The 16,522-nt window shown below is 43.6% G+C and overlaps 1 protein-coding gene and 1 long non-coding RNA gene across 4 annotated transcripts in view; one reads left to right on the plus strand and one right to left on the minus strand.

Moving 5' to 3' along the window:
* Positions 1-13,938, minus strand: part of Npc1 (NPC intracellular cholesterol transporter 1) — a 51,857-nt gene extending 37,919 nt beyond the window's left edge. For 2 of the 3 annotated variants that reach the window (XM_074070168.1, XM_074070167.1), the window contains exons 1-3: positions 13,758-13,938; positions 1,252-1,374; positions 253-359 (exon numbers count right to left, since the gene is read on the minus strand). In XM_074070168.1, coding sequence (XP_073926269.1) covers positions 253-359; positions 1,252-1,374; positions 13,758-13,814 — 287 coding nt within the window. In that variant the 5' untranslated portion in view covers positions 13,815-13,938. The remainder of the gene's footprint in view (positions 1-252; positions 360-1,251; positions 1,375-13,757) is intronic. The other variant, XM_074070166.1, reaches the window with a different exon arrangement.
* Positions 13,939-14,058: 120 nt separating this feature from the next.
* LOC109678040 (uncharacterized) lies at positions 14,059-15,247 on the plus strand. The gene is made up of 2 exons (XR_012446894.1): positions 14,059-14,867; positions 14,957-15,247. It is a non-coding gene; the product is annotated as an uncharacterized lncRNA (long non-coding RNA).
* The last annotated feature ends 1,275 nt before the right edge of the window (positions 15,248-16,522 follow it).

Consider the following 16,522-nt stretch of genomic DNA (forward strand, 5'->3'; position numbering starts at 1 on the left):
AAGGCAGCCAATTGTGCAGACACACCAGAGATCCAGGACATCATCTTAAAGCAAACCAAGTCTCAACTCTGAATGCAACTAGGAAGAGAACCAAATCAGTCATGATTGTCTTCTGACAAGTCATAGAGTGTTTTCTTAAAATAAAACAGACCAAAAAAATCTGACTTTTAAAAGGAAACCAGAAAATTACTGTTAATAAGTAATAAATGCCACCTAAACCCCACTGGTTCTATTTGCCCAGCTTCAACCTACCTGGACAGAAACTGTAGAGGCAGCTGCAGGTTGCTTTTTAGTGTCTGAAGCTGCTGAACATCACAACAGAGACTGACATTGTCGAAGAAGAATCCTGGACAGAGTTCCTTTTGAAAGAAAGAGCATGGATGTGAAAGCAGCATAGAGGAAGGACAATGTTCCTTCACTGCATAATCATTTTTAGGTGCATGAGGTGATGTGAATTTGCAATGTTCTTGCAGAATTCTCTTAAAAGCTACTGAATTTATTATTCACAAACTAGGGATTCACATGTAGAAGTCATAGAGACATTGTTAATTTTTTTCCTTGTTCGGAAGATCTCCTCTTCTCACAATCATTTTATTTCTTCTCACATTTTTTTTAAAAAGTTCAACCAGAGTGCTATTTATGATTTCTGTTAGTTACTCCAATGAAAATCAAAACTTTTACTAATTCAGATGAAAGGAGCAATTCTAAAAGACTTATTACCATGTCAACTTGATATTTGATTAGTTAGGCTTCTAAAATCAGTATTGTTCACCTTGGTTTTTCCAGTTCTCTTCTAATATTCCTGTGTATTAGGAATGGTAAAATGCTAAAAGAAAGCAGAACACTGGTAGCAGTCTAAATTCACAGGCTCTCAGGGGAACATGGAGAAATGACTAAAATGAATGAGAAATCATAGCTTCTTAGCAGCAGGTATAACCAAGGTCTGACATCTAGGAACCAAAAAAGCTAACTTCTACTATATTTTGCAGAAGTTCCAAAAAGTAACATCTAAGGTACCAAGGTCAGTCTCTAAATAGTAAGTAATCTGCTATTGGGAAACTCCATGATGAGTACAAAGTCAGCCGCAGGAAAATTAAGCCTCTGGAGTTATTTACCTTCTCTGCATTGTATGCTACAGGTTAGAGTCTGGGATAAGATTTAAGCCTCACCTTTAGCCCCACTCTGCCATAACATTTAAGGTACGTTACAGAGGATCTCACGATCAGTAATTTGTGTTCCCAATGAGCTTACCTGCACTAAGTCATACCCATCCTTCGGAAGTGGTCTTGGTGGCCCAGAATATTTGCAATTGTACCTCTTATCTCCAGATGCAATTCCACATTCTCCATACCAAACACAGGACTGGGAAAATACCTACAGAAAGTCAACACAGACCTAGATGTCATGGGTCTCAATGGAAAAACAAATCTCCACAAGGAAAAGCACTCACTTAAGCACCATTTACAGAACCTTTCAATGTTGCCTGCAAAATGTTACAGGCAAGAGACGCTTGTTTAACATTTTGAAAAATATAATAAAAACAGACCAAATTCCTCAGATGGATTTGTATATGTTCTGCTTGCTTACTTGTGAAGGGGAAGCTATAGTTCCCTGTAAAAATCACCTAGAAATCACAGTGCATGGGAAAGCAGAGAGGATGTGAGTTAGTGATTACAAAGGCACTATATTTGCACATTTGCACAAGAAACTATAAGCTCTAAACAATGAAAAGATATTTTGACCAACTCTTAGGTTAATGAATATCAGTACTTTGGAAGTGACCTAAAGAACAAAACAACAAATATCAATAACCCTACTATAAAAGTAAAAGCAAGAATGAACACTTTGTCCCTGAGGCTGAAGTAGAAAGCAAGTAATGCATGTGCTCACTTTAATGAAAGTCACCTAAGCAATCTTATTTTTTAAACTCTCTTATGAAAGATTTCTCAAGAGCCACTCACATTCCTCCATGTGACAGTCACAAGGTTGCAGAAAAGCTAGAAGTGGGAAGGGTTCCCACTGAATCAGCATGGTGTTCCAAGAGTACTGCCCAAGGCAACTCCATACTTTGCATCTCAATTGACTCAGAGAGCACAAAGGGCCCAGCAAGCCAGGGACACTGGCTTGCATTTGTCCCATAGGGAAATAGAAACACTAAGAAGCAACCACAGCTCCCAAGATACTTGGTGGAAAAGCCATTAAAAAAAATCTGAATAGAAGCAACTGCATGATTTCTCTCTAGTGACAGTGGCATGTAACCCACAAGTATAAGGAGCTACATCAGTCTGTGTTAGTCCCCAGCCAAGATACAAATCTCGTAACAGTCCCTGAAAGACCTAAAACATGAAATTAAAAACAAACAAAAACAGGCTGGGATATACATGTGTTTGTGGGGGGGGGGGAAGAAATTAGAATCAATATAACTTGCCTCTGAATTCACTCTTCAGATTTTCTAAAATACAAATTATGACTTGCATGCCTGTAATCCCAGATACTCTGGAGGCTGAAGCAGGAGGATTCCAAGTTCGGGGCCAACCTAGGTTAAGATCCTGTCTCAAGAAAAAAAAAAGGGTGGGGGTGGAGGGGCTGGAGATAGAACTTAGTGGTAAGACATTTGCTAGCATGGACAAAACCCTGGTTCAATTCCTAGTACCACCAATAAATGAATAAACAAATATGATTTTCTTCCCCTCTACATGTACTTCTCTCTACATGTACTTCTCTCTCTGTTTTTTTTTGAGACAGGTTCTTGTCCTGCAGCTCAGGCTGGCCTTGAATGCCGAATCCAGTGCCCCTGCCTCAGTCTTAAATGCTGGGATTACAGGCTTGTACTATCATGCCCACCTACTTCTCTCTCTCTTAACTCATTAAAAGTCACAAGTTCAGGTCACAAGGGAGAGAAACTATCCAAATGAGGAAGTGGACAAGCCATTAACTAAACCTAGCAATCTAAGGAAAGAAATGCAACTCTGGGTTTCCAACTTTTAGGTCATTACCCATCTAACTAAAGCTTGAAAAGGCACAAGCTGATTACCAAGGTGGATCAAACTGCTGATATTTAAATGTAATTAAATACACGCATCCTCTCCCTAGACCTCATAGAATTCTCAACTGACTGGCTGCCAAGCAGTTCTCACAACAGAGTTAAAAGGAAAAATTCCTTAGGCCAATAAAATATAGTAGTTGATTTGAGCAAGGCAAAACAAAAACTGACTCATGAATCCAGCAGCTCCCAGAACCAGAGCAGGTTCTGAGCATTCCAACAAACAAGGTGGTCAGACAGCATTGATAGAAAAACCGAAATGAGGCACAGGAAACAATTTAATCCACTAGTGCTCAGTTCACGAATCAGTCAAATGGTTATAGCTTAATTAGTTAACTGGTTACAGGACCTCCTGCAACCAACCAAAGCTCAGAAACTGTGATTAAACTCTCTATTGATTTGGTCTGTCACGTCTGTCCCAGTGCAGGTGCCCAGTCCAAATTCATGGCCTTCCATCAATTTTAGTTAACAACAGAAACCCAGTAACAAACCGCAGTCCTGGCATGGCAAACAGGAAGGGAGTCTGGAGCCTAAATTCCCTTTCCTCAGCATTTGGTGCTACATAAGCAAACAAGATGACTCAACACTGTTTCACAGAGGTCACCCTTTCTAACTGACATCATTCATTTCAAAGCAAAGTATTGTTTCTACAAATTTGATGGAAACAGTGAGGAAGTGGAAGGCATGAGATCAGAAGCCCTGGGTTCCCATCCTAAGAACTCACAAGGTTTCCAATCGATGCCCTTGGGGAGCCAATCACACCTGGAGCAGGTTACTTAACCATGCTGAGTAGGAAGGTATCTACCTGTGAAACAAAGTTCACAAACTCTGCTGATCTCACAAGTTTGGTATGAAGACCAAATGAGGGAATATACACACGAAGATAGTAAGATTTAGTAAACTACAAAGCATGACACAATCAAATGTAAAGAATTATTATTAAGGTCTTCCAACTGTTTGGGAACTCAGTCAAGAGACTCCAAGGAACTGAAGAAGAAAAAAAAACCTGAGGAAATCTGGGCTCATGCTTGCTAGGCAGGTGCTCTAATGAGCCACTCTGCCAGCTCTCAGGTTTGCTTCCCACAAAGGCAGCAGTTGAAAGTGACCAAGGACCCAAGAGTATTCACAAGACACTCACTGCATGCCAGGTATTGTTTTAGATGCTCTTCATATGCCACTCCAATTAATCCTAACCACAGTTTGATTCTGGAGGTGCTTTAATGGGTATTGCTATACCTATTTTATAAGTGCAGAAACTGAGGTATCAAGACTATGGAACTTGTCCAAGATCACACAAATAGTGGTCAAGCTAGGAGTCAAGCTATAGCATTCTGGCTTTGAAACAGACTCTCAATAAAATACTATCAACTGCATAATTAAGGCCCTCCTTCTAGCATTACACCCCTGCCCACTCCCACTTGTCCAAGGGCAGGAGCCCATGTGACTCACTCACACAGCCGCATTGATGGCAAGGCCTCTGCACCTCAAATCCCTCCCCCTCCCATGCCCTCTTATCACCTGTGGCTGTACAAGGAGAGCCCATCATCCTCCTCACTTGAGCCTGCTTAGGACCTCCACCACTTGGTCTCCTCATCAACATTTTCAACCTCCCCTCTTTCTTGGTCTCTGCAACTCCTATAAACACTGCTCTGATTTCATTTACAAATCCCTCTCTCTCAGCTTCAAATGATCCCTGACCTCTCTCCAAGTACTTCTACCTAGCTGCCAACAGCCCTGGATACTCAAAAGGAAACTCATTTTTCAGAAGCCTCTTCTGTGCTTGTCCATCTGAAAGGAGTTTAAACTCCTAGGCTCCCTTCAAACCCACTTCCATGGCCATCCATCGCCCAATTCGAGAAGTTCCCTTGTAAAGCCTTCTCCCACTCTTATCTGAACCATGCATGGCAACGCCTCCTGTGTACAGTTGCCACTTGGCTCTTACTAAAGGGTGGCTCCATAGTTTTCAGGTGCCCAGAACCTATAACCCACTCTCCATGCTGCCTGTGAGGCAGGTTGCAGGTGTTTCACCTGCTACACCCTTCTTTCCTTGGTCCTGCACTAGGAAGAACCTGCTGGCCTGTGCATCAGCTGTTGTGGGGTCCGAGGAGGAGGGGAGGGGCACCAGGGATTCTTATCTTCACTAGGCTTAGGAACAAGCTTATGAGACACGGATAGTGCACACATGGGTAGATTTATTAGAAAAAGAAAAGGCTGCAGCTAGAACAGTGCAGCAAAGCCTAGAAACCAGTGGCTTCCTGCTGAGGTGAAGGCTGGGCTTTTTAGGTAAACTTTAACTCTGGGTTAGGGTAAGGGTTAGGTAGGTTCTTTCCATTGGCTGTGGATTCACATGCACGTGGGCTCTCTTCGATGAGCTGGTCTGTTTGCCCCTTATGGGGGGGGGACAACCTTGAGAGCATCCTGTCTATCAGCCCCATGACAGATTTATGAGACCATGTATCTCCTTCCCAGAGTGCAAGACTCATAGTGCTCTCCCTGGGGGACGTGATACTGACTCAGTCATCTGTCCCTTAGGTTCCCAGACCCAACACTGCCATGCAGGAATGGCCTCTCCGTCACACTCATACTCCTTACTACCTGCTAAGGCCACTCACAAACCTATAATTCTCTTGTGGTGCCTTGCAGACACACTCAAGCATGGCCTCTCCTTCTGAGCTCCCATCACACACATTTGGGTCCCATGGGACATACTACACCACCACCACCACCACCACCACCACCCTCCGTGCGCAGACACTAAGTGTGCCCCTCTTGTTGCAATCCTCAGAGCAGATCTGTGAGGCACTAAGGAAACTGAGGTTACACAATCTAAGGCACAGCAGAGCCACTGGCTACTGGTGGCCTTGGTGCTTGGAAAGCCAGAACTCTTGCTCCTTCCTCTGCACTGAGGGGCAGAGGGGCACCCCTCAGTGGACTGTGGATCCAGCAGATGGGGCTGGTCCATGGTCATCTCTGCAACCCATAAAGAACCTAGCTGTCATAGAGAGATTGGATTTCCAGCAGAGTGTGCACTCAGGACCTTATTGACTGACAAAGAGGAGGGATGTGCTGTAAAATCCCTCAAAGCCACAGTACATGCTGACGTCAAGGCGAAGGTGCATGGCAAACGAGGCTCATGTCAACCACACATTTCTTTTCTTTTTCTTCTTCTTTTTTGGTGGTATTGGGGTTTGAACTCAGGGTTTCATGCTTGCTAGGCAGGCACTCTACCATTTGAGCCACTCTGCCAGCCCCCACACACTTCCTTTTTAAATAAGGCACCTGATTTCCAAACTTAAAGCTGCCTTCACTATAATACAAGAGCCCTGATTTTATGTTCAATAACATTCACTTGGGGAAGTATTATGTCCAATACTAAAATGAAATCCAACAGTGTTTGTGGTCTAACCATAGCCAAAAAATGCACCTAACTAAAATTTGAATTTCGTTCTGGAGATGGACAGTAGTAATAGTTGTATGCAATAAGATGTACTCAACATCACTGAACTTTGCTAAAATGGAAATTTTATGTTATGGGTGTTTTATTACACATATATACAAAACCTAGCTCAAAAAACCTCACCATGTAAAAGTAGAGTCAATGGCAAGAATTGTAGAATGCAAGTTCTCAGTTACCATTCTGAGGTTAGACAGAGAAGGGCAGCTGTCACATCAAACAGGATCAAGGACTATGGGTCTGAATGATACACCACATACCCAAAGTCTCTAATTATATGTCTTATTGATTTCGGGACTAGGGGTTTTTTCTTAATCTGCTTTTCGCTGCTATTATGAGAAAACCTGAGACTAGGAAATTTATTATAATGAACCAAAACTTATTTGTCTTGTAGTTCTGAGGTTTGGAAGGGCAAGATTGAGGGGCTACATTTGGTGAGGGACCTCTTGCTACTTTATCCCAGAAAGTGGAAAGCAGAAGGGCAAAAGAGCACACACTCAGAGAGGGCAGGGAGCTGAATTCATCCTTTTATTGGGAACCTACTTTCATGACAACTCACTCACTCCTGCAACAGTGGCATTAATCTATCCTATTCACAAGGCAGAACCCTCATGACCTAATTGTCCCTTCAAAGGTCCTACTTTCTCAACCCTGCTGCACAAGGTATTGTTTCCAACACATTAACACACACATTCAAATCACAGTCAGGTCCAAATCCAAAGAATAATTCCTCACAGTTCATCTCAGGGTCATGAACCTAGCTTACATTGCTATTCATAACCACAATTAGTTTATTAAAGCAATTTTTAACAATTCCTAAAACATTAAAAAATAAATGACTGCAGATTTTTCTTTAATGACAAATCAGCACACATCCATCATAAATATCCACATATAGTATGTAAATATGAAGTAGCACTGAGAGGCCTTTTTTTTTCATCTCAGTAGGACAGAGCTCCAGCTTAGTTCTCAGATTTAACTAGTTAGTGCTAATTTATTATTCCCCACTAAACACATATAGTTGCACATACATAACCACATACAAGGGTGGTGATTTTTAAATTTAAATTGCTTTTTCACAAATAAATCTCAACTACCTTCCACAGATTGGCTTTTGGCTCTTTTTGAGCTGCCCTCAACCATATTTATCAAGATCCTGAAGGCCAAATTCCAATGCTCATCTCCAGCCCCAGAAAAATAAACCTACTCATTGTTTCCTCCACAGGTTTCAGTTTTACCCATCCTGAACCGCCCTCCTTAATTATCCCTTCTCACCAGCCTCTCCTAGGACTCATTTCCTCCACTAAATTGACCTTTGACCTCTGACTCCTTTCACCCTGGGCTAGTTCCAGTATTCCTGAAGTAGGTGAGCTGTCCTTCAGCTGAACAGAAGAGGCATCCTTGGGCTGATAGCCCAGCATAGGTCCAGTGCTCTGGACCATACACCCTCTTCCTCCCATCAGCGAGGCAGCAGATGTTCTGTGCCATGGCAGCATCTGTTTCTGTCACGTTCCACAAGCTGCCATTGCCTAATAAACATTGCCTAAGTGGGCCAAACATTAAAGAGTGTAGGTTTGTGAGCCTAAAGGTCTCTATAGAAAACACTCAACTCTACCTGCTGAAGCTGAAACGAAATCAAGACAAAAGGTAAATAAGTGGATGTGGGAGTGTCCTAATAAAAAAAAACAGGCTCTGGCCACAAGCCAGTTTGCTGGTTCCTGCCCTAGGATCACGCAGAATTTATGAGAACTACAAAAGTATTTTCCTGCATTGGTTTCAACTCCCTTGTAAGACTATAAAATTCTAAACGGCTTAGGCCAAATGTATTGTTTCCTTTGAAATTTCCAGCATTCAGTAGTCGTTGATTTCAGAAACCATAAAAACTCTCAATGAGTTGAGGGAAGTTGACTGGATTGTATAAATTCAGAAATGAGAACTCTTGGTTTTTTTTGGCTTCAACCCAGAACTTAGTAGTTACAAGGCTATAGAGTCTCTAGGAATTTCACAACATGCTGTAGGGTTTAGTTACTAGGCAAGTGACTGAATGAAAGCTTCCTTTAACAGTAATAGGATAGTTCAGGAAGGCTGGAGGGGGGAGGAAGGAAAGCCCCTCTACCACTCTAATAGGGAGTAGCCACCATCATAGGGAGAAGCTCTGAACATTAGCAAGAGAATCTTTGGGGGAGCAGAGGCTGGTATACTGGGGATCGAACTCAGGGCCTTGCCCTTGCTAGCCAGGCACTCTACCATATTCCCAGACCAACAAAAGAATCTTATACTCCAGGCTGCCTTTAGTAAATACACCTGAAGCATTAACTCACATTTCAAATACTGACTGAATAACAACAGTGTGCCCAGCACAAAGTTCAGTGGTTTCTCACTCCTTGCTTCATTTATTTCTCACACACTCTATAGCACAGAATACAAGTATTTTACAGGTAAGGAAACTAAGGCTCAGAGATGACACTCAGAGGTCACATGACTCAGAAGTAACATGATTTTGAAACCCAAGTCAAGCGTCCTCCACCCCATTCCTGTCATCCTCCCTCCTTCCCCCTCCTTCCCCACACCCTAGCTACTGCACTGTTCAAATTCCAACCTAGTTTGAGCATTGATATACTCTCAGAATATGAGAATACACAGAGGCAGGCTGTCCCACCCACCGTGTCCTTCTTTCTTCACAAACACTTGCAGAAATAATGACTACCATCCACATCTTAAGTACCTCTCTCGGTGGTTGTCAAGTGACTCACTTCCTCAGTATGACTGCAGTCCTCAATCCCAGGCCAGCACCCAGTAACCCTACACAGTTGAGAGTGTAGGGTTGGGTCTTCCCAATCTGCTGCTGTTTTGGACAGGTAAAGACACACTCAGCTTAATCTCCAGGAAGGAAGGAGGAAAGGCTGAATGCTGGTCAACTCTAGAGCTCAGCTCAGAAGTGGATTCCTTGTAACATTTTGTCCTTATCCTTATTTGGGCACTTCCCACTGTATTACAATGTTTTTATACAGTTTTCCCCCCATCAACTATGAACAAGACAGGGCCAGTAACTAACATTTATACTTTACAATGTTCGGACTGCTTTCTGAATGGGTTCTTTCATCTTTTCTCTCTGTACTTTGCCTAGAGACCCTACTTTATGTTTAAGAAATTAATTTGAGCTCCTCTTGTGACCTAAGGAAGGGACGGTAACAAGATAAAGAACAAAATTTTAAAGTTCCTTTCAAATCCTCCCAATAGTACACACTTGCACCTGAGAATTTTTAACTTGTGTTTATTTAAAAGTAAGTATGTTTTAAAGCTTTTGTTGCCAAAGCAAATGTTCCAAAGATTAAGATTAAAAGGAACTGGTCAGGCAAGGGAAAATCTGGCTGGACATAGTCAATCATAGCCATCATCAGAAGCCAACTGCAAATCTAATTCAGATTGCCACTAAGCTCTAGACCCCTATCCAAAACACACTTTGAGGACCAAAGGTTTAATGATTAAAACAGTCATATGTCAAGAGTCCTGGAAACATTCAGAAATGATAAAATACAGTTCTTGCCCTCAAGGAGCTGCAATTGGGTATTTCAATTAAAAAAAAACCTCTACATTTCACAAGTACCCTGGGAAGCAGGCACAACTGTTAATCCAGTTTTAGAGAGGAGGAAACTGAGGTTCCAGGGGACCTCTGTCTTGGCTGAGATCCTCTTGAGTTAAGACCCACACTCAAAGTCTTTTGCCAGGCAGCAGCTTAAACGAAGATTGAGAATTTCAGTGGGAAGTCATCCTAGTTGGGGAACAGGACAACAAGGTCTTGTTATGTCAACTGGGGCCTCAGAACAAAGCCATCCTTCCTTCCCCCTCAGGGTTTGACAACAAATAGTTTAATTTGGCTGGAGAGTGGAGAGCTGTAGGGGAGAGGGGGAAAGGGACACCTGAGGTCAGATTAGATCTGGCCTAGTCCAGGCTTCCCATTAGGTAATATGCCATGCTTGAAACACTCCATCCCTTTCAGGAGCAGTGGAGGGGAAGGAAGGGTTACCCAGGAGAGAGAGATCTTACTGTCTTCCCACTCAGAGGGATTCTTTGTTCTGAGTAGTATAACAAACATGGAGAAATACAAAGAGCTATTCAGCAAATCCTTTCCTCTCTTCCCACTTGCTAAAATAATTTTTTAAATCTTTCCTCTTGATAACTTATGTTAGTTAAGATATCTAATTACCCCATCAGTCAAGGAGTGTTAAGAGTTTGAGAAAGATTGCCTGCACTCACTCTAATTTCACAAACTTGGTCCTCCTTTCTCCAGGCCAAAAGATTAACCCATTCCTGACCTCTGGAAAAGCCACTTAAATGTTTGCAGTTCCCACTCAGACCTCAATAAATTCCGAGTTCCTCAAGAAAAGGCTTGTAAAAATTATAGCGGGAGAGACATACACTATTTCTTAAACTGCACACATTATTTGGATGGTGAAAAGGTTTTAAAGCCACACAGTCTAGTAATGTTATTTCATTATCTGAATGGTAAAAATTAAGAAAAGCAAAAATATCCCTAAAATACATTTTTGAGCTTACAAAGGACAGTTAGTGTGCAATTCCAAGACAGAATTTGATTAGCATTCAAATTGAAACCTGATGAGCTGCTATGATTGGTATGAATTCTACAAGTAGATACCCCTCCCCAATCTGTTCAGCTTCCAGGCTTCACCCTATCTGTTCAGGTGCAGTGAAGGCCTCTAGACCTAGGCCAGAGGCCAACTGGAACATTTCTAGTTAAGATCTACAGACCTTGAATATGTTTCTAGGTGTTTTGCAAGAGATTCTCAATTGCTGGACCCACAAGGTGGTACATGACTTTAATCCTAGCTATTCCAGAGGGAGGCTGGAGTCAGTCTGGGGAAAAAGTTAGTGAGACATCATCTCAACCAATAAAAGTTGGGTGTGCTGGCAAGTGCCTGTCATCCCAGCTATGAGGGAGGCATAAATAGGATTGTGGTTGAGGTTGGCTGGGCAAAAAAGGTAAAACCATACCCCCCCCCCAAAAAAAAAAGGCTACAGCAAAAAAGACTGGGGGCATGAGGGCCGTACCACCAAGACCAAAAATAAATAAATAAATAAAAGTTCACAGTCAACCTCTGACCTATTCCAAATGCTCTCAAAGAAGCACTCAGTGGCCATCAGCCTTGGACAACACTACCTTGAGATAAAAGGACTGCAGAGGTAAGTTAAAGCTATTTTATAATGTGAAGCCTGCTCATTAAGTCCTAACCTGAAACTCCAGGGAAACTAAACAGTTGTATTTTCTCAAAGGCCTATAATTACTATTTCTTGAGTTATTACATTAGGCACATGGATGAGGTCTTGCTATATACTATATTAACTTAATAATTCCAATAACTCTGAAGTATTTATCTTCAAAAGAAACTGAGGTTGGGAGTGAAATGCCCAAAGCCACAGAGCTGCTGAGTGCTTTTAACAGCTGACTCCATGACCCCATTCCAAAACGTTCTTCTGTCCCTCCCAAACAAGCATCTTTGGGTTCATCCTGCTATCAGAGCTATCAGATGTGTGCTCTTTGACACAGATGAGAAATCTCTCTCTCTCTTTCTTTCTTTCTGAAGGCATCATGGTTCTTGAGCCCTTACTGGTCACCCGTCTCCTTCAGACCCCTATCAGAAGTTTAAAGAATAGGTTTTCTAGTCCCCTTAGTCTGTCCTTCCCTCTGATTCATTACCTCGTTATTACTGATGGACCTATCTGAGGGCAGTTGAGGAGCACAAGGGCACAAAATTCCCAGAGGCTCACTCTTTCATCCTCACCAAGTTTAATTACCACCCACATCTTCAGACATACAAACAGCAGTGAGATATCCATGCTCAAGGTTCCCACACCAAGGAAAAGCTGACGAAGGGAGTCAGGACACAGATCCAGGCCTCGTTCTGTCACTAGCTAATTGTAACAAGGAAGAAACTCAACTACCCCCTTATAATGCTGAGTGTGGTGATAAATGCCTATAATCCCACCAGCCCTGACAAAGGTAGTGAGACCTGGTCTCAAAAACAGAATACAAACAAAAGGGCTGGGGGCATGGCTCAAGTTGTAGGGAGCTTGCATCACACTGGTGAGGCTCGGGGTTCAATCCCAAGAAGAAAAGGGAGAAGGGGGAAGGGAAGGGAAGCAACTGCCCACTTTAAAGATCAAGCTGACTTATGTAAGGCACTTAGGAAGGTCCAATTTGGTGCTTGATGAATTTTGTTGCCTTCTTTTATAGATTTTTTTTCCCCCAGTGCTGGGGTTTGAACTCAGGGCCTTCACCTTGAACCATTCCACTAGCCCAATTTTTCTGTGATAGGGTTTTTCAAGATAGGGTCTCTCGAACTATTTGCCCGGGGTAGCTTTGAACTGTGATCCTCCTGATCTCTGCCTCCTCAGCAGCTAGGATTACAGGCGTGAGCCATTGGCGCCCGACCAAATATATATATGAAAGGTCCCTAACCATCTCCACACGTTGTCTTCCTTTTTTCTGACCCCACATCCTAAATCGAGAAATTAGGTGACCAAGCGGAAATCGTTACCGAATTCAGGTCACCAAGTCCAGGGGTAGAAAGTTCCTTGTCCTGTCAGAGAAAACTCAAGGATGCACACAGAGGAGGCCTAAGCAGTAGTAGGTTTATTATTGCAAAGCAAAGAGAAAACAAAGCAAAAGTGCACTCTCCCTACAGGTTCAAGAAGTAGCGTTATACTGGGGGGGAAGGGAAAGGGGTGTCCCAAGACCTCAAGTTTTTATTGGGGTCTGTGAGCAGGGGGGGCGGTCTGTCCTGGAAAAGTGGGTTATGCATCAATTCCTCTCACATGTCAGGTGGGGGAGTTCTTGCTCAAGATGGTCAGACCTGAGCTGTCATTTTCTGCGGGCAGTCCGCAGCCTGAGTCACCAAGATCCTGCTGTATGTCACAAGTTGCCACAGATGTGATTTTATCAGCAGTCAAACCACTAACTCCAATATCAAAATGAGCTCAAAACAGGTATATATTAAAAAAAAAAAAAAGAGGGCCCCCAGCTGTCACCCTCTTGCAGACCAGAGGAAAGAGCGAGGAGCCAGACACAGAAACAGAAGTGGGGGTCGGGGCTGCACCCGAAGCCCACTTCCCCAGGCCCGGCCCGCCCGCGCCCCTCGGCTTCCGCGCCCAGGGTCGCCAGCCTCGTCTCGGGAGCAGCGGCCGGCGGCTCAGCCCCGCCACGGCCCCCATAGTCCGCCAGGGTCACCGGCGGTCGCTCACCTTCGCTGAACAGAGCAGCATCAGAAGGAAGCCCAGGGCCTGGCCACGCGCGCTCATGCTGCGGCGCAGGGCTGCGTACCTCCGCTGGGTTCGGCAGGCTAGGCGACTTCACTTCCCCGGGATGTTTCAGGACCCGCGCCTGACTAGGGAGGGAGTAGGAGCGGGCGGCGAGTTGCGCGCGCAGCTCAGGAAGGACGGAGGCGGAGGTCGGCTCCTCCCCTTGTGGGCGGAGCCTCTAGCGCCCCGGGCGGTACTGGGGCGGGGCCTGGTGGATGGGGCGGGGCTTAACGGGTGGGGCCGGCCGGTAGCACTACGCGGCGGGCGACCTTTCTGGGGTCCCGCATTGTCCTCCCCAGACGTGCGGTCCGTGTACGCGATGTGGGTCTGGGCAACTGAATTTTTGGACTCCATCCTGCTGAAGTTGTTCCAGCAGCATCTAGTCTTGATGCTTCCCCTACCTTTTTGGGGTTGGAGTGAGCGACAAGGTTTTAGAACCTGGAAATACTTGGAAGCGATTTTCCCAGTTAAGACCCCATTTCTCAGTGGAATATTTGTTTATTTTGGCTTTAGTAAGTACTCTGAGCGATTTCTCCTACCAAACCCAGTTACCCAAAAGGAATCCGTGCCTGGGACACCTTCCAGCAAAGCTCGGGGCGGTGACGAGCAGTGGCCTGTGTTGTGATCAGCGCGCAGGGGGCGGAGCGCCGCGGCGGGCGCGCCTTAGCCACCGGATCTGTTTACTGTCAACTCATTCTACGTTTGGGGAAAGCGCACCACCTGCTGGCCAAGCCGCGCCTAGCGGTGAAACCAAGGATCCGAAAAATATCCCGAAGTTTAGAACAGATGGCGTTTTGAAGTTCTGGGGCGAAGTCATGCAAGGTAAAAATTAAAAAGTGGCATCTTCGTTTTCGACCCATACACTTATTACATATTTTTGTCTTGCACTTATTTTTATTGTGTGCATTACTGGTTATATTTCCTCTTAAATTTCAATTATTCGGACTTCGAAAAAGGATCAGTCATTACTGTTTTGAAGTTAACAATGGAAGCCCATTGGCAATGAAAAGACGAAATATCCATGTGTTAGCAAATGACCACCGTCAGTCGTAGGTAAGAATATAATAAAGTGGTCTTCCCATCCTTACTCTACGGGCAGTGTTTCATTTACTGTCTTTTCTTCTCACGTCTTGTGCCCACAGATGTCCAGCTGGCTTGCCCAGCAGTGAAATTATAGGATTTCCTCTGTGCTTTCAGCCCTAGACTTTTCTACAAGACCTCCTGACCTTCATCCAACTCAGTATCCACTCACTTCCCGGACTCAGGCTCTTACTGGTTTATATAAAGTTATATACTTTATCCTAGGAAAATTAAATAATTATCCTGACTAAAGACAATTTCAAGCACCATAAGACAATTCAATTTCTGATGCCCCTGAAATTATGTCCACCATTCACCAAAACAGTAATAATAAAGATGTTAGACATATTTTTTTTCCGGGTCTCGGTCTTTTTTTTTTTTTTTTTACAGCTTCAATAATGTCCAAAAGCCTAGGAAAAATTTTTTAAATAAGCCATCATATTTCTAAGACAAACCTTTTTTTCACCAACTTAGAAGCTCCTAAGGCCAATTTTTTTTTCATGGTACTGTAAGAGGCACTCAAGTTGCTTTTGCTGAAAAGCACTGACTCCTTACTTGAGCCCACAAATTAACTAAAAACAGGAAAAGCTGGCATCTTTGTCTTCATTTTGTATCTGTCTTTGCTCTAAGCCATTCTCTTTACAGTCACTTTACAATCACCTTGGATTCCAAAAGGGACAAAACTGATAATATCTTTATGACAATGAACTGGAGCCACCTGGTGAGGACAATTATCCCAAGAATCCTCTCTAACAGGAACCAGATTACTCTCTCCAGATGATAACTTTCCAAAACTGGACCAGGCCACCTGCCTGACCAAGACTGCTCGACCAGTCACAACTACACCTGTGACTCGGACTGTTTAATTATGCATACCTTTGTCCCCTGTCCCCAGTTCTTTTGTCTATTTAAGACCTATAGCTCATGTCTGAACCTGGAAGATGGCTGAGGATGAGCTGAGTGCTTACTCTGCTTTTCCCAATGCATTTCCTGAGCCATGTAATAAATCTTTCTCCACCTTCACCATACCTCTTATTTTGGCATTTAAGGATGGGTGGGCAGACCCAACTCTCAGGAGTTTGGGCCTTGGGTCCAAAACTCCAGGTTCAGTACTGTGGTTTGAACTTAGGGCCTCATATTTGCTAGACAGGCTCTTTACCACCTGAGCCACTCCACCAGCCTTTTTGGGTTTTTTTGCTGATATAGAATACATGTTTATGGTAGAAACTTTGAAAATACACAGAAGTTTAGAGACAAGGACAAGAATTTAAAAAATAATTTATAATTCTACCATGATAGACAATCCATGTTATATTGTGGTGTATTTTCTGCTCTTATGAAAATTATTATTTTTATTGTTTATTCATTTACTCATATATGAATACACTGTTTGGGCCATGTCTCCCCCCTGCCCCTATTCCCCCCCTTTCCCTCCCCCTCCCCTCTGAAAATTATTTTAACATGGTGAGATCCTAAGACAGATTTTTTTTTTGGTGGCACTGGGATTTGAACCCAGGATCTCATACTTGCTAGGCAGGTGCTCCACCATTTGAGCTGCTCCACCAGCCCTGAGAGAGATTTTGTTTGTTAGCTTTCTTAAAGAATACTCAAGGCTGGAGGCATGACTC

The sequence above is a fragment of the Castor canadensis genome, chromosome 4 (genome assembly GCF_047511655.1).
Source record: "Castor canadensis chromosome 4, mCasCan1.hap1v2, whole genome shotgun sequence".
In the NCBI taxonomy this organism is placed as follows: Eukaryota; Metazoa; Chordata; class Mammalia; order Rodentia; family Castoridae; genus Castor; species Castor canadensis.